We start from the raw sequence: 24,001 nt of genomic DNA, 5'->3' as shown, positions 1-24,001 counted from the left end.
CTGGGCGCCAGGTGGTCACGTGAGTGCACAGCAGCGCTCTGAAATAAAGTATTTCGTTGCAAAATTTAAGGAAAATACATACACTGCACAGTATATTTGTGTGTAACAGAGGCGATTCCTGGATTTGTGATCCGTGACCTCACAACCACTTCCAGATGTTCACATAATGCGGTATATTAAAACAGACCTTTTAGGTAAATGAAGCTCATAGGAGATGATCGATGAATTGCGCTGCAGGGATATGTGCGTTATTATCGTTATAAGTCATCCACTTGATCCCTTGGTAGCAAAATCATAAAAATATATATATATATATCACCTAGGGACTATTTACATCTGTTGTGTTATTGCATGCATTTTACCATGCTTTATGTCATATGTTACATGCATTGCATTAAGGCAACCCATTGAAATCAATGAGCTTCCTATACACAATACTGCATTTTTACTACTGCAATGCATGTGTGTTGCCTTAGTGCAGAGGTCTCAAACTGGCGGACCTCCAACTGTTGCAGAACTACAAGTCCCATGAGGCATTGCAAGGCTGACAGTTAAACGCATGACTCCCACAGGCAGAGGCATGATGGGACTTGTAGTTCCGCAACAGCTGGAGGGCCTCCTCCAGTTTGAGGCCCCTGCCTTAGTTTGTTGGGGTGCTATTAAAAATGTATGGCACTGCAGTGTGTCAATGCAAATATTGTGCATGGCCGCAAGGCAGAGATGTAAATAATCAATGAATTGGCTCTTACATGAAGTAGTTGTCTCACTATGTAAAGGCAAACTCTCCTATAGACATGCTAGATGGACATTTCCAAGTCCTTTTATTTGTACTGTAAATTGTCTCCCTCTTGTGACAGGTTTTGGTACTGTACACATAATCAGTAAGGCCGCTTGTACATGAATGCAATCATTTACTGATGTTTATATGCAGGATCTTGCTGGCAGAAAGTGTAAAAAAAAAAAAAAGTTCCTTAAGGAGCTCACATATACATGGGTACAGGCAGGTAAACATGTGTACATATATACATGTGTAAAAATCTTCATTCTCTACTAGCTGTTTCAATTAAAGCACATATGCTTGTATACACCTGTGTATTACTGCACTCAAATGTAAAGTTCTGTTTTTTTTTTGTTTTTTTTTTGTTTTTTTTTTTTCATACGGCTCTTAATATATCACTGCATTACAGATCTTTACATAGCGGTGTGAAATGTTCCATTGACAATAACACACCTATGTTTAGATCCTTTAAAAAAAAAAAAAATGGCTACAAACGCAATGTTTTTTTTCACCCATGTGCAAGAGGCCTAAATGTTATGATATTAGAGTTAAGCCAGCCATAGACTATGAGATTCGAACCATGTATGGGCAGGCTGATTGTAATCAAGATCAATCAACTTGGGTACGACTAGCCTGTTGGATTTTTCACGCGATTATTGCCAGCGGCTATAGCAGCTAGCAATATTCACTGTGCATTTTCCCGGCTAGGGTGGCTTCCCCCGCTGGGAGAACACAATAGCTCAGCAGGAGGTGTTCTCCAAGCGCTTTTTTTTTTCCCTGCAACCTGGGGAAAAAGTGCTTTGGGGAGGAGGTGCCCCAAAACACCTCCCCCCCATGTTGAGGGCATGTGCCCTGGTATGGTTCAGGAGGAGGGGGGGGGGGGGGTAACGCTCATCCCTTCCCTTTCCTGACCTGCTAGGCTACATGCTTCGATAAGGGTCTGGTATGGATTTTAGTGGGGAACCCACGCCATTTTAATTTTTTTTTTACATTTTGGTGTGGCTCTCCCTTTCAAATCCATAGCAGACCCGAAGAGCCTGGTGTGCATTTGGGGGAGGACCCCACAATGTTTTTTTTTTTTCTCTTTTTTTTATTTTTGTTATTTTTTTTACATTTTTGCTGGCAATTCTTTTTACATTCAGCTGTCAGTGGGGAATCCTGCTGACAGCTGATGACTTATTGGTTGTTAATGACACAGCGGTCCGCTTCCTGGCCCGCTTCTTAGCAACCAGCTATACAAAGTGTGTAATACAAAAAGAAAATGTAAAATGCAATAAAAGTACATGCAAAAATGCATCAAAAACGTGGGTTTAAAAAACGCACCGCAAAAATGCATCAAGTGCAGCCGCATAGATGTGAACCTAGACTTCCTGCGGATGCTGCTGCAGCTCAGGGGGTTCCGATCAGCCATATTACGATCTTATGTGAGATTGCTGATGTATCTGACTACAGTATGTCCAGTATTTTGTTGCTGCTTTTGTTTTATTGGTTTTGCAATATGTAGTCTGTATTGATGTTTGCTGTAAAAACTAAAGTGGGCCCATTGTTTGTTGTTTCAGGTTTGAAAAGGGAAGAATCTACACATTTATTGGGGAAGTGGTGGTCTCGGTGAACCCCTACAAGAACCTTCCAATCTATGGGAAAGATGTGATAGAACAATATAAAGGGAGGGAGCTGTATGAGAGGCCCCCGCACCTCTTCTCTATCGCCGATGCCGCATACAAGGCCATGAAAAGAAGATGTAAAGACACCTGTATAGTTATATCAGGTAATGTTTTGTGAATTCTCTGTTCTAGCATCATTCTTGGCTATCATATTATTTGTTCTTTCTATTGTTTACATCTGTATATTTTTTATACATTTAAAGTTATTTAAATTGGTTGTAAACCAGAGATATGAAATATGAACAAAGCCTATCCCTTTATAGTGTGTACTTGTCTCAATACAGAGCACTGTGTCTTTTCTGTCTGCTACCTCCTGCAGCATGAATCACTTCTGGCACATTTTCCTGACACCAAGAGGAAAAAGGTGACAGGGGAGGGAGCTCCAGCACACAGCCTGAGATTGACAGCCTCAGCTCTGTTCCTGTGTGAAGAGGGTGTGCGCCCTCCTATCAGCTCTCACTGAGCTCTGCAGAGTGTGATTTCAGCTCCCTACCCCTTTTTTCTAACAACTCAGACAAGTTTTATAAATTCTGTACTTGGAATGGCTACAGAGATGAGAAGACTGCAGATAGACAGGTACAACTTATGTTAACAAAGAAAAAGATACATTCCTACGCTCATGAGGATGTAGTTGGTATGGGTACGTAGTACTGTTATAATGGCTGGACTGGAGAGGATGATCAAGTGTGTCCCGCTGCCTGGACTGACCCGGGGGGGTCTGAAGAAGATAGTGTGGGAGGAAAGGGTGGAAGGCACGTGATCAAACACTAGCATCAAATTCTACAGTTTATTCATAAATGATAAAATGCATACATGTAAGAAATATAAACATACTACGTTTTGTAAAAAAGGGGTTACACGATAAATATATATCAATTTATATATATATATATATATATATATATATATATATATATACACACAGGCTTGTAGTGTTACAAGAGGAACATGCCCGAACAGGGGCACATACTAAAATATTTGCTGACGCGTTTCGAGGAAAAAAAAGGTTTTTCTTCCTCGAAACGCGTCAGCCAATATTTTAGTATGTGCCCCTGTTCGGGCATGTTCCTCTTGTAACACTACAAGCGTGTGTATGTATGTATATATGTATATATATATATATATATATATATATATATATATATATATATATATATATTGTGTAACCCCTTTTCTATACCCTTTGATGCCAAGGCAACCTTTGGTAACTCATATTGGAGGCTCATGGGTATGTGGGTCCTCAGGCTGAAGCAAAATGGTAAGGCAGAGAGAAGCATAAATGCAGAAAGGAATTAAAACATGGCACAATGCGCAAAAAACAGGACCAAGCATATGCAGGGCTAACCAAATTAGACAAATACCCATGGAGAGAAGAAACGTATATGTAAATATGATAGATAGATAGATGTATCCATATATATAAGCCAGACATTAGAGAAACCCAAGAGACAACTTCAAGGGACAAGGTTTGGAGGAATGGTCTAAAAGAATTAACCTCATTCAGGCCGGGTGGAATAGTGGCATTAAGTCTCTCGATCCAAAGGGTCTCGCGCTGCAAGAGCACCTTGTCACGGTCACCTCCCCCTGGAGTCAGGGGGCACCACCTCCAGGGCCAAGAATTTAACAGCTAAGGGATTAAACCTGTGGTAAAGGCCTATATGCCGTCCATCGGGGGTAAGTTTACCATTCGCTGAATAATAGAGATGATCTCCAATTCTCTGTCTTAATTCCCTGATAGTTTTCCCTACATAAAAGGCCTTGCAGTCGCAAAGCATTAGATAGACAACCCCAGTTGTGCCACACAGGGCTGAAGTATGGGGAGTGAAAAGTTCCCCATTGGGAAGTCTACAGTATCTCAAAAATCCAACTCTAGGATTTCAGAAAGAAAGTGGAGCACTTAGGGGGACGCTTCCTGCAGAGAAGGTATTGTGAGGTTTGGACCTAGAACATCATTGCTTCAGGGTATATAATTGGTAGCTAGTGTACCACCACTCTGCCCATATGTTTTTGTGTATCTTTTTCATGGTCCTATGTACTTATCCTTTGTTGTGTGTTGCAGGGGAGAGCGGCGCCGGTAAAACTGAAGCCAGTAAATACATTATGCAGTACATAGCTGCCATCACCAATCCTAGCCAGAGGGCAGAGGTTGAGAGGTAAGACATAAAAGGCCAGTTCCAACGAAATGATAAGACTTCATATACTGCGACTTCAAATAATAGCACAATTAACTTGGAAAAATATTAGTTTTGCCAGAGAAGGGTTGTGTCACAGCTACCTCCTATCTGTCTTTTATTGTATCTTATTATGTATCTGTCCGCTGTAAAAACTGTATGCACTGCATGCCCATGATGTCACTGCAAAATGTATGGAACCCACAGAGAACTGGTCACCTTCACTCTGCTGAATGTTTGTTGAGTGTTAGAATGGCTGCTATGTGTGCAAGTGAATTGCACCCTTGTATAAAAAGTAAGCATGTATACATGTTAGTGCATTTGTTCAGAAATGATTGAATGTACCCACATCCCCCTGTTACACCTGCATTCTTTCTATTCATGTAACCTTATTGGATAGTTGGATGCACCAGGATCTAGGAGTGGTACTAGATAGCTGCTTGCTAAATGTGAGCGTTGTAGAACATATATGGTACTATATCACAAATGAAATTTAAAAGTATAGTGATTTTCTACATCTTTTAAGTTTTTATTATAGTTAGGAATGAAAGTACAATTGAAAAAATGTTTTTACTTGGGTAAATACTACATTTTACATATAAATACAGTAGTACCTTGGATTACGATCATAATCCTTTCCAGAAGCATGCTTGTAATCCAAAGCACTCGTATATCAAAGCGAGTTTCCGCATAGGAATCAATGGAAACTCCAAAAATGTGTTTCAGTGTCACTACTAGTGTATGCAGTACCGCATGTGGCCAGAGGTGGGGGGTGCCGGAGACACTCAAACATTCGGAGAGGCTCGGAGACCACTCAGACACTCGGAGATGCTCGGGAATGAAGTGTTTCCAAGTGTCTGAGTCTCTCCGAGCGTCACCGGCACCCCTCTGGCCACATGTCATACTGCACACCCCAGAGGCTTGAATCCTGCTCGTCTTGCGAGACAAGCTCGCAAATCGAGTTAGGATTTTTTTTTAAAAACAGCTGATATTGTGTAACGCTCGTAAACCGCATTACTCGCAATCTGAGGTTTTACTGTGTTCTGTTTTTTCATATCAGGTGATGCACTAGGCTCCTTTCCACATGCTCCCTAGCTTCTCTGTTGAACAATGTCTATTTACAGAACTCAGTAGCTTAAGCTGAAAACCCATAATTTAAAGAATCCATAATAATTTTGGACTCCTGTTTAAATTAATTCTTGAAACAAAGAAACATATATACTGTGTATAGTCCCAAAGGCAGCCACAACATTGTTTGAGGTACATGCCTGGGTGCTCGCTCACACAGAAATCCATAGAAATCCAAAACAGGTATAGAAGCACTCGCTGATCTTGCAGAGGAGGTAGATCAAAACAGAAGAGTTTTTATGTCAATGTTTCAATGAAGCTCCGTCCATCAGTTTTCAAGACACTACAACATGGAAGTGAAACATGACTTTGGGTTTCTAGAGAGAGGAAGGAGGGAACCCCCAGTGCCGCACATCCACGTGGTTATGTGATGTGAAAGAGACAACCTCAGCCTGGGCTCACCAGGCCATGCCAGGACTCTTTCACCATCACACAACCCCATGGATGTGTGGCACTGGGGATTTCCTCCTTCCTCTCTATAGTGACTATAGGAGCTGGGACAAGCTCCACCCCCTCGCCAGCACTCCCGTAGCAGCGGATTCTGTGTTACTCCCTAGATTGTTCAAGCAAGCCTGAGCGGTCAGTCTACTGTGGGTTACAGTCCCGTGAGTGCCTCCTCACAAGTTTTGTGCATGTATGTATGTATGATGTATGTGTGTGTGTGTAATATAAATATATTTACATATGTCAGTTTCACACAGTTACACTATATCGGCTCAGTGTGAAACCTGCCAGTGCCAATCAGTGCCACCTGCCAGTGCCAACCAGTACCAATGCCAACCAGTGCCACCTGTCAGTGCCACCCGCCAGTGCCAATTTGTGCCACCTGCCAAAAAAAGAAAAAAGCAGCCTAAAATATCGGCTGCAAAAATTGGCATCATATATTGGCCATCGGCCACCCCGATTTCTAAATACTGTACTGGTGACCCCACAATAGGGAGAAAACTTTTTCGCTAAAGAGAGTTTAATAAGACTCGTGGCCACTCATTACAATTAGAAGAAAAGAGGTTTAACCTTAAACTACGTAGAGGGTTCTTTACTGTAAGAGCGGCAAGGATGTGGAATTCCCTTCCACAGGCGGTGGTCTCAGCGGGGAGCATTGATAGCTTCAAGAAACTATTAGATAATCACCTGAATGACCGCAACATACAGGGATATGTAATGTAATACTGACACATAATCACACACATAGGTTGGACTTGATGGACTTGTGTCTTTTTTCAACCTCACCTACTATGTAACTGAATGCAGAGAAAGACCAGCTGTCAAAATTCAGAGGTGATGTTGGGGGTGGGTGGGGCTCAAGGTGGGTGGGACCCAGCAGCTATCAAACACCAGCTAATGATTGGGCTGCTTAAGAAAGGGGATGGGGCCACATAAATGCAGCGGCCCGCCCAGATCCTATCCCATTGGCTTGTGTTTGATAGCTGCTGGGTCCCGCCCACTCCCAACATCAACGCTGAATTCTGACAGCTGGTCTCTCTCTGCATTAATTTACATATGTCAGCTTCACACACACTCAGCGGCTCTGGCAAGTGTCAAGCGCCCCTCTGCCAATGGAGTGTGGGGAAGGGAGGAGGAACACTTGTGGGTCGACGGAACACAGTGCGATTAAATCAGCCGAATATACATAATAATCAGCCGATGCAGATTTCATAAAAAAGACCAAATATCGGCCAATATATCGGTCGACCTCCAATACTGCATTCATCTTGCCATCAATTTTGACCAAATTTCCTGTGCCTTTTGTAGCTCACACATCCCCAAAACATCAATGATCCACCTCCGTCTTTCACAGTAGGAATGGTGTACCTTTCATCATAGGCCTTGTTGACTCCTCTCCAAATGTAGCGTTTATTATTGTGGCCAAAAAGCTACATTTTGGTCTCATCACTCCAAATGACTTTGTGCCAGAAGGTTTGAGACTTGTCTCTGTGCTGTTTGGCGTATTGTAAGCGGGACAGTTTGTGGCATTTGTGAAGTAATGGCTTTCTTCTGGCGACTCGACCATGCAGCCCATCTTTCTTCAAGTGCCTTCCTTATTGTGCATCTTGAAACAGCCACACCACATGTTTTCAGAGAGTCCTGTATTTCACCTGAAGTTATTTGTGGGGTTTTCTTTGCATCCCAAACTATTTTCCTGGCAGTTGTGGCTGAAATTTTAGTTGGTCTACCTGACCGTGGTTTGGTTTCAACTGAACCCCTCATTTTCCACTTCTTGATTAGAGATTGAACACTGCTGATTGGCATTCTCAGTTCCTTGAGTATCTTTTTATATCCCTTTCCTGTTTTATACAGTTCAACTATCTTTTCCCACAGATCCTTTGACTATTCATTTGCTTTCCCCATGACTCAGAATCCAGAAACGTCAGTGCAGCACTGGATGAAAGATGCAAGGGTCTGTCAGGAGTCCAGAAACTCATTGACCTTTTATACACACACACTAATTACAAGCAAACAAATCACAGATGTGGATAGTTACCTTTAATAGCCATTCAAATCCCTTTGTGTCAACTTGTGTGCATGTTATCAGGCCAAAATCACCAGGGTATGTATACTTTTGATCAGGGTACCACAAATACCACAAAAGACTTCAAGCTGTCATTGATGTTAAAAAGGGTAATACACGTTATTAAGGACTGGGGTATGTAAACTTTTGATCAGGGTCATTTGTTGTCATGATTTAAAAAGAGTAAACACACTTGATTGATAATAAATGGCTTCAGTTTTTGTGTTATCATTCATGTTCTCTGAATATGAATGATAACATACACACTCTGTGTGTGTGTGTGTGTGTGTATATATATATATATATATATATATATATATATATATATATATATATATATATATATATATATATATATACACACACACACACACACAATGTACTGTATGTGTATAAGTATATATATACATACAGAGCCTTTAAAAATAAATTAAAATAAGGAACCCAAGGCTGGGAATGTGTGTAGATCTGACTAAGCCGACTGTCCGCTGTGAGGTGGAAGTGACTGGGTGGATGTACAGCTTCCTCACACAACCACCAGCCCCTCAGAAATACACAATTCATGTGTTGAGGTTTTTGAGTAAAATTATTTTTTAAAAGTGGAAAAAAAACGCAAAGAAGGCTGCAAAAGGGGTAATACTATAACATAAGATTGGTTAAAAGAAGCAATGATGATTGACCGGGTTACACTGCTGCTTGGTAATAATATGACTGTTTGCTCTATAGATTTATACTTTCCCATATCTAACCTTATACCTTGTGTAGAGAGTCATTTCTGTAAAAAAAAAATGTTATGGTTTCATGTCGCTGCTTCAGGGTGAAGAACATGCTGCTCAAGTCCAACTGTGTCTTAGAAGCCTTTGGCAATGCCAAGACTAATAGAAATGACAACTCCAGCCGGTTTGGAAAGTACATGGACATTAACTTTGACTTCAAAGGTGATCCTATTGGTGGCCACATCAATAACTACTTATTGGAGAAGGTGAGATTAAATGGTAGCTGTATATTGTTTATCTCGTGCATTCATGGTAAAGTTACAGTGTCTATGAAACAACATGCGTTGATGAGCATGTAACCTCCTTGTACATGAAAATACTCTCACATGACAGGGGGGGGTGATGTCACTACTTTCTCTAGGTCAGGGATCTCCAAACTATGGCCCTCCAGCTGTTGTGGAACTACACGTCCCATGAGGCAAAGTAAAACTCAGAAATTCACAGACATAACTAGGCATGATGGGAATTGTAGTTTCTGAACAACTGGAGGGCCATAGTTTGAACACCCCTGCTCTAGGCTCTGACACTTCCTCTGACGCTCTGTAGGAACGGGAGGGGACTGTTCGAGGAATGAATATCAGTGGGTCAGAGGTGCATGGGCATTTTCAGACATTATCAGTTTGCCCTGAACATAATGATAATTACAGGATTTTTGCTACAAGATGATTATTTGAATTTGTTTTCATTCTCTTTAGTCCCGTGTCATCATCCAGCAGCTGGGGGAGAGAAACTTCCACTCCTTTTATCAGGTCAGTGTTGAATGGTGCAAGTTGTTTTTTTTTTTGGTGGCCTTCAAGGACTAAGGTTTCCTTTTTGAGGGAATAAGCTATATTCTCTAAATATGCTTTAACCTAATGCCCCGTACACACGGTCGGACATTGATCGGACATTCCGACAACAAAATCCCAGGATTTTTTCCGACGGATGTTGGCTCAAACTTGTCTTGCATACACACGGTCACACAAAGTTGTCGGAAAATCCAATCGTTCTATACGCGGTGACGTAAAACACGTACGTCGGGACTATAAACGGGGCAGTGGCCAATAGCTTTCATCTCTTTATTTATTCTGAGCATGCGTGGCACTTTGTCCGTCGGATTTGTGTACACACGATAGGAATTTCCGACAACGGATTTTGTTGTCGGAAAATTTTATCTCCTGCTCTCCAACTTTGTGTGTCGGAAAATCCGATGGAAAATGTCCGATGGAGCCCACACACGGTCGGAATTTCCGACAACACGCTCCGATCGGACATTTTCCATCGGAAAATCCGACCGTGTGTACGGGGCATTACAAAAAATGTTTTGTCTCTAACATTTTTTCAGCTACATGACCGTTAGGATGGTATAGATACTGGAAACCAGTATGCCCAGTCAATGTTGTCTCGCCCAAGATTAGCCAAGACACTGGAAATGTCCACTTGTGATCACACCATCTCTCTATATCACCATAACAGGAGCTCTTTCTTGGCCTAAGCATTGCTTTTTATGGCAGAAGCTCATGAGAATACAACTGAATTGTGCAAGTGTATCTTTGCTGTTCTTTGTCTTTTGGCTAGCATAAGTGACAGGACAGATCCTAGCATTCTTAAACTGATTGTAAAAGCAAAAAGGTTTTTTTACCCCATATCAAGTGCTTGCTGTGTGGACAGAGTGGCGGGCTCAATCCCGAGCTCGCACCCCATTGGATTTGATTGAAAGCAGCAGGAGCCAATGTGATTTGTAGTGAAGCAGCGCTAAATAACTCTACAACAATACTAAAGTATAAAGTGCTAATAATAAAGTGCTAATACTGTTCATGGATCCCTCTAAAATAATCCTGAGGTATAAAGTGCTAATCATAAAGTGCTGATAACAATCTCACTTCCCAATGCAAAATAGTGCAATAACAATGGCATCAGAAAATAAAAAATCAACAGGGATGGGTAATCCAAAATGTATCCGAAGTAACTACAGGTACTAAGCAATATACCTGTAGTATAATAGTATAGAAGTAAGTGCAGCAAAGAAAGAAAAACAGTCCAAATGCAGATAATATAATAGCTTGTAAATATCCTTCTCCAATCCACACCCTGTGTGTGCTAGCCTCTCACCTCAAGGGAAGACCCCAAATGGGCCTAGTCGTGCATCAACGGATGTATACCACCGATTTGTCCTTTTCCTCCTCCTTGGGTATATCCTAGACCTAGACAGATGGTCACTGTACTATCAAGGCTGTTTCTCCACTAACAACGAGTTCCACAACCAGCTCCTTTAAAACATTGTCTCCAGGGACATAGGGTAGAAGAGAAGAGCCTCCATAGTGTAGTAGTAAACATCTTGCATTCTATTTAAAAAAGATAGTAACGTAACAGTTTAAAATGGCAAAACGCCATCAGTGAAAAAACGTGCTAAAAACAGGAACTTCCGTTCATGGCCGTAACCGGAAGTGACGTCACCCGGCCCCTCCCTACATGTTACGTAACACCACACGTAACTTTTCCAATGGCTGTTGCCTCCATGTCCAGTGAGGAGGGAAAGCGAGAGCAGAGATGCTGCTCCCAGGCACAGCACTGGATTGAGAATGGGCTTTTAGGGGGGCTGGGGGGGGTGCTGATCTTGGAAGTTTTTTTTTTTGCCTTCATTCAGAAAACCTTTCAATACCAGTGCACCCAGCCCCCCTCCATAACACTTACCTGAGTCCTGTATTGATCCAGCACTGTGCCTAGCAGGGGTAGGGGCCATGCTGCACTGTGTGTCTATAGACGCACACAGCCAGGCTCAGGATTAAGCTCATACGAGTGCCCCCATAGCAAGCAGCTAGCAATGAGAACCCTCAGAAGGGAGGAGGAGTCGAGAGTGTTGGAGGTGGACCCTAGAAAAGGGGGTTCGTGGTCGCACTGTGCAAAACCATTGCGCAGAGCAGGTAAGTATAACATGTTTGTTATTTAAAAAAAAATATAATAATAACTTTAAAGAGGAAGTAAACCCTAATGGGTTTTACTTCCTCTTGGTTTCCCTGCAAAGGTAAAGCATAATGGGCTACTATGCATCGCATAGTAGCCCATTATGTGTCACTTATCTGACACAGGAGCCTGCGATGTCACTGCTGTCCCCTCTTCCACGAAGCGTCCATCTTCCTTCCGGGTATCGCGGCTCCGGCGCTGTAATTGGCTGGAGCCGCGATGACGTCACTCTCGTGCATGCGCAGGAGCCGCCACTAACGACACGATCGCCGTTAGAAACGGCATGCTCGGTGCGCCTGCGCCCCGTTGTCTACTGCGCGTGCGCCGTAGACATCGGTGCCTGTCTTTTGCAAATATCTCCTAAACCGTGTAGGTTTAGGAGATATTTCTTGCACCTACAGGTAAGCCTTAATCTAGGCTTACCTGTAGGTAAAAGTGGTCTGTAAGGGTTTACAACCACTTTAAAGGTGGTAATAGCAGACAATTAAATTATTTTACTTGTTTCCAGAGCACAGATTAAAAGCCTAAATATAACTGTTTAAGAGCAGGATCCCACATTTGCCATTCTTTTATTTTTAAGATACTGTATAAACTTTGTGTTCACTAGAGGCATGTTGTTTCTGATTATTGTTTTGGGCACACTAATATGTTAGGATTAATTGTATTCATATGTCTTTTCATAGTTACTCTTGGGAGCACCAGAGCAGACCCTACGTTCTCTTCATCTCCAGAAGGATATCTCTTCCTACACTTACACCCGCAGCTTGGCAGGAGTCAAGGTGAGTTCTGTTCTGTTTAAACTAAATATTACCCATTAATTATGAACAGCCGTAATTCTTTGTAGCAAGGTCCTGCAAATGTTCCTTAGGGGTTTGGCATACGCAGTCTCCCTTTTTCTTATTACAAACAAATAAAAGAGAGGGAGATCCCCCTGTAATGGCAGCAGCTGGAAACACAGTTGAAGTTTTGCTGCGGCCTCATGAAGACTTATCTAGTTTCACATCATCTTTTCAATTACGGAGTACTACATTCTAGATGGATGGATTCTTAAGGACCACTTAAAGGACCAGAAGGATTTGCCCCCTTAATGACCAGGCCATTATTTGCAATACGGCACTGTATCGCTTTAACTGACAATTGCGCAGTCTGGGGGCGCTGTACCCAAACAAAATTAACGTCCTTTTTGTGCTATAAACAAAAAAAGAGCGACAATTTTGGAAAAAAACTATTTTTTTTTACTTTTTGCTATAATAAATATCCAAAAAAATTAATAAAAAACGAATTTCTTCATCAGTTTTAGACCAATATATATTCTTCTACATATTTATGGTAAAAAAAAAATCGCAATAAGCGTATATTGATTGGTTTGCGCAAAAGTTATATCGTCTACAAAATAGGGGATAGATTTATGACATTTTTATTATAATTTTTTTTTTTTTTTTTTACTAGTAATGGCGGCAATCAGAGATTTTTAGTGGGACTGCAACATTGCGGCGGACAGATCGGGACCGCTGACATGTATACAGCGAACAGAGCTAAAGATAGCCACTGATTACTGTATAAATGTGACTGGCAGGGAAGGGGTTACCATAAAGGGGTTAAATGTGTTCCCTCATGTGTGTAGGGGGATTGGACTGCCTGGAGGAGGAGACCGATCGCTGTTCCTAATCTTTAGGAGCAGCAGATCTGTCTCTCCTCCCCTGACAGACCTGAGATCTGTCTGTTTACATTGACAGATCTACGTTCTGTCTCTGTCAGGAGTGATCGCGGGTGGCCAGCGGGCATTGCAATCGCCGGCCATGTGCATCGGCTCCGGCGTCGTGTACCATGGCGGCGATTCGCTCAGGGGAGCCATCCTGCTGCAGTATAACTGCAGCGGCTGGTCCTTAAGTGGTTAAAATGGAACTGAACTCTGAGATCATGTCACCTCCACAAAGCCCTATTCTGTAACATGCTGTAAAAAGTTTACAGATACCAACCAGTGCTTCTTGCATAGTCCAAATGTAGCTGCTGGAATGGGACCATGTCATGTGTCGGCTGTCACACATTCAATGACCCTGACTACGAACATTTTCAGCTTATGGACAAGCAATTCTGACACCTTCAGCTGTACTGAGTCTGGGGCAGTGGCAAGATATTATCTGTAAGCTTTTCACCGCACTGTACACGCCAGATTAGGTACTATTAGATTTTAGGTCCAAGTCAAGTCTCATATTTCTATTCTATTTTGATCTGGTTCTTTCTTTGTTTCTCATCCAGTCTAACATTAATGATGCAGCTGAGTTCAAAGAGGTTTCAGAGGCGATGAAAGTGATTGGATTTAAACCAGAGGAGCTCCAGACTGTCCATAAAATCCTGGCTACTATTCTACATCTGGTGAGTAGGTGTGAAACATGCGGCATGTCCATTGACCTGGTAAGAGGGGGGTCATAGCACAGACAATCTTGTGTTTTCCACTTTCACCAGCTGTTAGCAGTGGTATTTTAAGGCAGACTTTGCCCAAGAAGCTTGGCAGCCCTCACCCTCAGCTGTGTAAATAGCCATACCTAGTGCAGAAAAAAATATGATGTGCTGGTATTCTCTCTGGGCCAAAACATGTGTGCTGATTTGTTGTAAGGCGTAAAACATCAGACATTCTAGAGCTGTACGTCGGTCTGTCTGGCTCTCATATTATTCATCCAAACAGGTTAGAATTTCACAGAAGCTTGTCAAGTCTAGGCTGCCCTTTACCGTCATCCTTAACAAGAATTTTTTAGCAACTCTAAGCATAAAGGGGAACTGATTTCTGGAAATTGTGCCCACAAAAAGCACACAGAGGACAAAGGACTGGTTCAAAGTGTTGCCTTTGGTATCATAGTATCCCCGCTGCCGAGCCTTTCCCCAGTACTGACTTACCATGTCCAGTCCCTCAATGTGTCTGCGTGTGGAGGCAGCCATCTTACTCAAGATGGAGCTTTGCTTCCTCATCTAGAGCAACCCTCTGATGACTAGTGATCTGAAGACTGATTGACTAATAATCAACTACCAGCAGGAGAGGTTCAGAAAGCACAGATCTGCAAATTTCATGAAGCAAAAGCACGGAGATCCTTGCACTGCAGGTCCTCAGGTACAGCTTTCTCTCCAGCAAGGAGAACGATGAACAGTACAGTATAACATCCCCAAAAATTACTCACTCCAAATCTCCTGATACTAGCAATCAGAGACAGCAGTACCTTTGATGATCTCACACTAGAGATGTACAGCACATCTGTGAGGCTCAAGGTACAAAACTGGCTAGGCATAGAAAGTGCACTGGTATTTTTCAGAAGGAATCCAAGGCAAACGGTAAATTTTCTTTTTTTGTTTTGCAAATCTGTTTATTGAGTTTTAAAACATTTAACAGAAAAACAACATACACTGGTCATGACGAGTGTTCCATCAGGCCCAATATACATATTGCTATGGAGGGTTGGAGCGGTATGGTGGTGACCTGTGTTTTGACATTTAGTATCTCCTTCCAATAGTCGACAATGGCCGGGCAGGTCCAAAAAACATGAGTAAAGTCACCAGGTATTGTTCCACAACGCCAGCACCCTGGGGGGGAGGCGGGTTTTATTTTGTGTAATCTTTGTGGGGTAAAATATGCGCAATGGACCATCTTGAACTGGATTAGTCAGTCTCTCAAGGAGACCAGGAATCTGAAAGGGAAGCTCCATATGTCATCCCAATCATCATTAAAACTGTAAAGTTTCAGGGTACTTCTAACTCAATGTTTCCTATAAAGAAATCTTAAATTTTCAAGTTCAGGCCAATGTTAAACTCTAAGTATTAGTACAGGTTTTGCACAAAAATATATGTGCAGAGTTGGCGAGAAGTCTGACACAACCTGTTCATGTAAATTCTGTCAGTCCAAAAAAATGCAAAAAAAAAGTCCAATTTACTGCAGGGCCATCCCCCTGTCAGAACCAGGGGCGGATCCAGAGTCTAGTCTCGGGAGGGGCACTGCCAGAAAATATATTTTTTTGGGGTACATCTATCGGGGAAATGGCTGGTGTTGGCGCTTCAATCATCACGGCACCATGGTTGTTATGGTGTCAGGATGATTGAAGCGCATTATTACTATTATTACATTGTTATAAAAAATTAAATAGTTTAACTCACCATAATGCAGAATCAGTGGGAGCCCCGAGTGTGTCACTTGCCACGTCACCTGTCACCAGATGCAGATTGACACTTGCCACGTCACCTGCCACATGTTGCGGATTGTCTCTTGCCACGTCGCCTGTCACCAGATGAAGATTGTCACTTGCCACCTGCTAAGGTGGTCTCGTGTGTCCCAGAGACAGGCAGCAGAGAGATGTTGTAATCCCCATTAGTATAGAATCCCCCCTCAGTGCAGAGCCCCCCATTAGTATAGAATCCCCCCTCAGTGCAGAGCCCCCATTAGTATAGATCCCCCTCAGTGCAGAACCCCCATTAATATAGAATCCCCCTCAGTGCAGAGCCCCCCATTTGTATAGAATCCCCCTCAGTGCAGAGCCCCCTTTAGTATAGCTCCCCCTCAGTGCAGAGCCCCCCATTTGTATAGAATCCCCCTCAGTGCAGAGCCCCCTTTAGTATAGCTCCCCCTCAGTGCAGAGCCCCCCATTTGTATAGAATCCCCCTCAGTGCAGAGCCCCCATTAGTATAGATCCCCCTCAGTGCAGAACCCCCATTAATATAGAATCCCCCTCAGTGCAGAGCCCCCCATTTGTATAGAATCCCCCCTCAGTGCAGAGCCCCCATTAGTATAGATCCCCCTCAGTGCAGAACCCCCATTAATATAGAATCCCCCTCAGTGCAGAGCCCCCCATTTGTATAGAATCCCCCTCAGTGCAGAGCCCCCTTTAGTATAGCTCCCCCTCAGTGCAGAGCCCCCCATTTGTATAGAATCCCCCTCAGTGCAGAGCCCCCTTTAGTATAGCTCCCCCTCAGTGCAGAGCCCCCCATTTGTATAGAATCCCCCTCAGTGCAGAGCCCCCATTAGTATAGATCCCCCTCAGTGCAGAACCCCCATTAATATAGAATCCCCCTCAGTGCAGGGCCCCTATTTGTATAGAATCCCCCTCAGTGCAGAGCCCCCCATTGGTACAGAATCCCCCTCAGTGCAGAGCCCCCCATTGGTACAGAATCCCCCTCAGTGCAGAGCCCCCCATTGGTACAGAATCCCCCTCAGTGCAGAGCCCCCCATTGGTACAGAACCCCCCTCAGTGCAGAGCCCCCCATTGGTACAGAACCCCCCTCAGTGCAGAGCCCCCCATTGGTACAGAATCCCCCTCAGTGCAGAGCCCCCCATTGGTACAGAATCCCCCTCAGTGCAGAGCCCCCCATTAGTATAGAATCCCCCTTAGTGCAGACCCCCCCATTAGTACAGAATCCCCCTCAGTGCAGAGCCCCCCATTGGTACAGAATCCCCTTCAGTGCAGAGCCCCCCATTGGTACAGAATCCCCCTCAGTGCAGAGCCCCCATTAGTATAGAATCCCCCTCAGTGCAGAGCCCCCCACTGGTACAGAATCCCTCTCAGTGCAGAGCCCCCCATTGGTATAGAATCCCCCTCAGTGCAGAGCCCCTAATTGGTACAGAATCCCCCTCAGTGCAGAGCCCCCCATTGGTACAGAATCCCCCTCAGTGCAGAGCCCCCCATTAGTACAGAATCCCCCTTAGTGCAGAGCCCCCCATTGGTACAGAATCCCCCTCAGTGCAGAGCCCCCCATTGGTATAGAATCCCCCTCAGTGCAGAGCCCCCATTAGTATAGAATCCCCCTCAGTGCAGAGCCCCCCATTAGTATAGAATCCCCCTCAGTGCAGAGCCCCCATTAGTATAGAATCCCCCTCAGTGCAGAGCCCCCCATTGGTATAGAATCCCCCTCAGTGCAGAGCCCCCATTAGTATAGAATCCCCCTCAGTGCAGAGCCCCCCATTGGTATAGAATCCCCCTCAGTGCAGAGCCCCCCATTAATACAGACCTCAGAACAGCGCGGACCGGAAGATACACACAGCCGTGTGTGTCCCTCGGGCTCCTCCTCCTCCTGTGTGAATGTAAACAGAGAGGAGGGGGAGGCGGCTTCAGTCCGCTGCGCTGAGGGACACAGCGCAAGACCTGAGAAGCAGATCAGGTCAGCGGGCGGTGTTAGCGGTGCGTGCCGCTACCTACGGGTGTCACCCCTCTGGCGGGTGTCACCCGGGTGCGGACCGCACACCCCCGCACCCACCTAACAATGCCGCTGTCTGTCTCTACGGAGCCGCCCGGCGGCTCTTTCACCTATGGAGCCGCCGAGCCGCTCGGCGGCTCTCTCAATTACGGAGCCGCCCGCCGGCTCACTCACCCGCATTTCTCGGAGGGGGCAATTGCCCCGTTGCCCCCCCCCTGGATCCGCCCCTGGTCAGAACACAACAGCTCAGCGGGGGAGATGGCTATACAAACGCCGACTCAAGTGCAGCGGCTCCGTCCAGAGCTGACAGGTTTTTTTCGTTCAACCTTCTGGGTAGTGTGTACAAGGCTTCAGTTTCTTACATGTACTCCTGAAAGCGCTTTTCTCATATGACAGGTTTTTGAGTCAAGAGAGAAAGGCAGCCATGTGGCCTTTTCTGTTTCAATATGTTTATTAAAGTTTTGCAACCATGAAAAAAGAGTTAGTCATTCTTTAAGTAAAGAATATACTGTAAATAGTAGTCCCACAACGCAGACAGAAGATATTATCAAACTCAACATACAGAAAAGGCACAAATGGTAGATACAGATTTCCATCACTCAAATCAAGAAACAAGGCAATCATAAACATCAGAATAATATGGATGTTCTCCAAGCCTACGAGTAGGACACTCAGAAGGTAGATCGGGGTATGCCCCCCTTTTCAAAGCAAGTACCTAATATTGGCGAGATGATTATCATGAATTGCAAGCTATGTCATGTGAAAGGGTACTGTTTTGTCACCAAGTAGAGGAGAAAGCAGGAGAAGAACCAAGGCTCGTCCGAAGGCCATAACCAACCACCACTATTCAGTTATGAAGAAGAAATGTGTAGATAATGGATCCAATGGTCTCAAACTCTCTCAAACTTCGAGGAGGTATCTTGCAGGATTTTGACCATCTTTTCATTGATCATTATCCATGCCAATTTATTTTTCATCACCACCAGGTCTACCACTGGCCTTTTCCAAGGGGTCGCTATTGTGAGTTTAGCTGCTAAGGAACATCAATGTGGCCTTTTCAAGATATTGGCAAATGTCTGCGGGTAAAAAAAGTGTACCATGTAGCATGTGTCATGGTGCCTCTGATTCTCAGGCCTGGTGAATTTTGTTATAAAGAACATGGATTATTGTGGTCTTTCAGCACCAGCTTCCTTTGCAGTTCTTGGCAATTGGTCAAATGACCTCTCAGAGCCACAAATGAAAATCAGTGATTGAAGACTACCTTCTGCCAGGTGCTGTAATCGCAGGTGTGAATGTGTCCCCACCATGTGTTGCTGGCTGTTGGTCCCTCTCTGATCGATGTCTGATAGTTTCTCCATTCAGGAACACAAGCCCCAAATATTTTACTTGTACTGGCCCAAGGGGCAAATGCCCCCCCAGTCCTTCCCTGTCTTCAGTGTACAAAAAAAGTAAAGATTTACTAATTTAACAGTTTAAGCGTGCAGATTCCGATCATTAGAAATACTGGTAACTGTTTCTCTTTGCATGATGACATTTTACTTTAAAACAGTCTGCTGTTTGTACAGTATGCTGCTCATGTTAACTTGTTCTTGTGGTCTCCCAAGAACATCTTGTCAGACCCAAGATGTTTTGTACTGATCACTGTTAATGCTGTGATGCAATGAAAAAATGGACATTCCAGAAACCAACTGATGGTGCTTATTCATTAATAACACTGAAAAATACTTTAAAGACTGATATGAATTTTCCTCTGCCATTAATGACCCCTCTCTGTCTCTCTCTCCTTCTCCCTCTCCCAGGGTAATTTGAAGTTTACTGTGGATGGAGATACCCCCATCATTGAGAATGGTAAAGTTGTCTCCGTAGTGGCGGACCTACTGGGCTCAAAAGCTGATATGCTGGAGAAGGCTTTGCTCTTCAGGACAGTGGCCACCGGCAGAGATGTTATTGACAAGCAGCACACCGAGAAGGAGGCCAGTTATGGCCGAGATGCATTTGCTAAGGTGCCAAGTAGCTAACTCAATTATAAAGATGTATAGAATGAGTTGCTGATGTGGCTTTGAGATGAACAAAGAAGATTTGTTATTGGGATGATTGATGGCTGTAACTCCCTTTCTGTCATCTCACAGGCCATCTATGAACGCCTGTTCTGCTGGATTGTCAATCGTATCAACGACGTGATTGATGTGAAAAAACAAGACGCGGCTCTTCACGGAAAAAACACAGTGATTGGTGTGCTGGACATCTATGGATTTGAGATCTTTGACAATAACAGGTGAGGTGTCTTTCTGATGCAAAGCTTGTAGTTTAAGTGATACCATTTATTGGCTAACATACGGTGACACTGTCAGCACAGGGTCACTTGGAGGTAAAACATACAAAGCAATGACTACTTACAGTATACTTACCTTTCTGGCAACCCATTTCTTGAAAGCTGCCACTTTACTGCCCACTTTACTGCCCACTATTCTTTGCAAGTATTTGCCCACATGTGTGTGAATAATCTAACCCCCCCCCCCATTGCTCTTTGTGGTTTCTCCTGACAGCTTCTATGTCACTATAGGACTTATGAGCCGGTGGGAGAAACCATAATGAGCAGCAAGGAAAACGGTATTTGACCCATGCAACCAGTTAAATACTTGCAAAGAATGGTGATCAGTGAAGCAGCAGCTTTTCAAGAAAGTAGCTGCCAGAAAGGAAAGTATAAATTAAAATTAAACAATTTTGCACTTGGATTGATTGGTCAAGTGCAAAAAAATCGAAGTCGCTAGCACTAAAATTCCTGATACAGAATTCACACAAATATACAATCTAAAAAAGTGCAGCGCTAAAAGTGAAGGTAAACCATATATAAGATTACCTTAAAAATGCCTAAAAAGGCAAAATGTCCTCAACCGTGAATAAACACAACAATGTATTGCGCGCCTCTTAGCTTCCAGGGCTTGCCAGAAAATTCCATGTGAACTGGGAACAGAGAACACATGCTTCTTACCAGAGTTCCATGGCTCTCTAATGAGTAGCCATAAACACTGGTGGGATTAAATTCCCTAAATATCATAAGGCAAGACTGCTCCAACCTCCAGCCAGATTCCACTAAAAGAACAAGGAAAGAGAGAAGGAGACCAAGGCTTATAGTGTAGTAAGATATGTTAAAACACAAAACGCTCAATTTAAAAATAATTCTTGCACTTACAAAATAAATCCTTGGTACCATGCATTAAAATAGAGCTTCAGCATAAACAATCCCAATCATCCAGCCGGCAGCTGCTTTTTATGATGATGTCACATAAGGTGCTGCCCTACGCGGTTTGTCACTCAATGACGTCGTCAGGGGAATGGCCCGACGACGCCATGATGTGACGAAACGTGTGGGAAGGAATTTAATCCCACAAGCGCTTCTGGCTACTCATTAGAGTGCCATGGAATTCTGCTACGAAGCATGTGTTATCAGTTCTCTGTCCACATGCAATCTTTTGGCAAACCCTGAAAGCTGAGTGTTTTTTTTTTTTTGCACCTAGATTGATCACGGAAAGGTAAGTATATCTAATCATATTTTTGCCAGTTTATTTTCACATACAGGTCAAGGCCATTTTAAATGAATAAAGATGCAAGTGTTCAAAACCCAAAAGTCCTTTCATTAGTCTTTTTACAATTGTATAAAGTCTGAGGAAGGGACTGAGCGGGTCCCAAAAGCTTGAATATTTAATAACTTCCATTAGCTGATTAAGAGCAAGACTTTACTCCAAACTTTTTGCATGGTTGTAGGCTAACACACTAAAAGACTGTACTACTGTTGTGATGAAGAGCTTAAATAGAACCCACCAGGAATTTGCCTCTGTATTCATTTTAATCTTTTTTTTTTTTTAAACTGTTCTAATACTGCAACATTCAGTATCATTCAGAGTTAAAAACGAAGTCCTTAAATTTGACCTAACTTTAAAAAAAAAAGCACCTGTCAAATGATCTGTGTCTTGCTTGACCACAGCATTTTCTCATATTCTTTCACTTGCTGTCCTGCACTAAAAAAGTGACAGCTGATTGATTTCTGGGAGGAATTTCCCCCCTAGAAATGTCTTCCTGTTTCATAAGTAACCCGTACCAAAACAAGTTATTTGCAGTCTTCAATTGGAAATATCTCTTTCTGATTACAGTACTTTTCCTAACTCTTTCAGCTTTGAGCAGTTCTGCATTAATTACTGTAATGAAAAGCTACAGCAGTTGTTCATCCAGCTCGTTCTGACGCAGGAGCAGGAAGAATATAAAAGAGAAGGGATTCCCTGGAAACATGTGAGTATTGGGAGAATGTAGTCAGTGAAGCTGCTGTGATGTCATCTTTCATGTTCCATTGACTCACTTCATTCCACTGTGATGAAAGATTTGTGAAATAGCTTATCAGCATGATAACATTTAATTTTTCTGCACTCTATTACAGATAGATTATTTCAACAACCAGATCATTGTGGATCTGGTGGAGCAGCAACACCGTGGGATCATCTCCTTGTTGGATGACGCTTGTATGAACGTAGGGAAAGTGACAGATGCCATGTTTCTGGATGCACTGAATAAGCAACTGGGAAAGCATGCCCACTACACCAGCAGGAAGGTAAGGAAGCATGCACACTACTCCAGCAGGAAGGTAGGGAAGCATGCCCCCTACACCAGCAGGAAGGTAGGGAAGCATGCCCACTACTCCAGCAGGAAGGTAGGGAAGCATGCCCACTACTTCAGCAGGAAGGTAGGGAAGCATGTCCCCTACACCAGCAGGAAGGTAGGGAAGCCTGCCTGCTACACCAGCAGTAAGGTAAGGAAGCATGCCCACTACTCCAGCAGGAAGGTAGGGAAGCATGCCCACTACTCCAGCAGGAAGGTAGGGAAGCATGCCCACTACTCCAGCAGGAAGGTAGCGAAGCATGCCCGCTACTCCAGCAGGAAGGTGGGGAAGCATGCCCACTACACCAGCAGGAAGGTAGGGAAGCATGCCCACTACACCAGCAAGAAGGTAAGGAAGCATGCCTACTACACTAGTAGGAATGTGTGGGGGTGTTAGTTACTCTTCCAGGCATTTCTAATATCTGTTTTATCCAATGAAATATAGACCATGCTATTATCACACTCAGTACTCACATAGACATTGGGGTTGATTTACTAAAACTGAAGAGTGCAAAATCTGGTGCAGCCAATCAGCTTCTTATTTCATGTTGTTCAATTAAGCTTTGACAAAAAACCTGGAAGCTGATTGGTTTTTATATGCAGAGCTGCACCAGATTTTGCACTCTCCAGTTTTAGTAAATCAACCCCAAAGTGTGCATGCCAAGTATGATGAGCATACCCAAAGAAGAGAACAAGCTCTTTGTTGGACATGCCCATAGGTCTGCAATATGTAACGAAGGCTATGCTTCATTCAGTCACTCAGATAAACTATAAAAATCCTCAGTAAGTTATTCTCCTTAAAGGCATAGTACACCTTTTGAAAAAATAATCAATGCACCCACATTGATAAATGAAAAAAATGTGCGTTTATTCATTTTTGCATTAAGACCTGCAGAGCATTGCAACAGTGATCAGTGTGTCGCAGATACAATGCACAGGCTCCTACATTGTTTACATCCCCAGCTCTGTACAGAGTGAGGGATCTACTATTACAGGGCAGGAGGAAGTAAACAAGGGGGTCACCCCCGCATTTGTGCTCTATTGAGATCCATGAGTCCCTCTGCGGCGGTGAGAGTTGGGAATTGTAGACGTTCCATTCCCAAATATGCCCACTCAGCTATGCCAAAATCAGACACAAACAGAAAGCAACAGGGAGTAGCACCCCACAGTTCAGGTAAGTGGGCGGGCAGGGTGAGGTTGGGGGGGGTTAG

At 43.6% G+C, this 24,001-nt stretch overlaps 1 protein-coding gene across 1 annotated transcript in view; it reads left to right on the top strand.

Annotated features, from left to right (window-relative positions):
• MYO1D (myosin ID) overlaps window positions 1-24,001 on the top strand; it is a 150,318-nt gene that overhangs the window by 70,738 nt on the left and 55,579 nt on the right. Inside the window, exons 3-12 of the mRNA XM_073607686.1 lie at window positions 2,338-2,546; window positions 4,502-4,595; window positions 9,067-9,232; window positions 9,722-9,775; window positions 12,653-12,748; window positions 14,229-14,345; window positions 19,940-20,143; window positions 20,270-20,415; window positions 22,313-22,427; window positions 22,573-22,743. Of these exons, the coding sequence (XP_073463787.1) occupies window positions 2,338-2,546; window positions 4,502-4,595; window positions 9,067-9,232; window positions 9,722-9,775; window positions 12,653-12,748; window positions 14,229-14,345; window positions 19,940-20,143; window positions 20,270-20,415; window positions 22,313-22,427; window positions 22,573-22,743 (1,372 nt within the window). The remainder of the gene's footprint in view (window positions 1-2,337; window positions 2,547-4,501; window positions 4,596-9,066; window positions 9,233-9,721; window positions 9,776-12,652; window positions 12,749-14,228; window positions 14,346-19,939; window positions 20,144-20,269; window positions 20,416-22,312; window positions 22,428-22,572; window positions 22,744-24,001) is intronic.

Source organism: Aquarana catesbeiana, linkage group LG12, assembly GCF_042186555.1.
Source record: "Aquarana catesbeiana isolate 2022-GZ linkage group LG12, ASM4218655v1, whole genome shotgun sequence".
NCBI lineage: Eukaryota > Metazoa > Chordata > Amphibia > Anura > Ranidae > Aquarana > Aquarana catesbeiana.
Note: the sequence above shows the minus strand (reverse complement) of the source record. Positions and strands in the feature narration are given on the sequence as shown.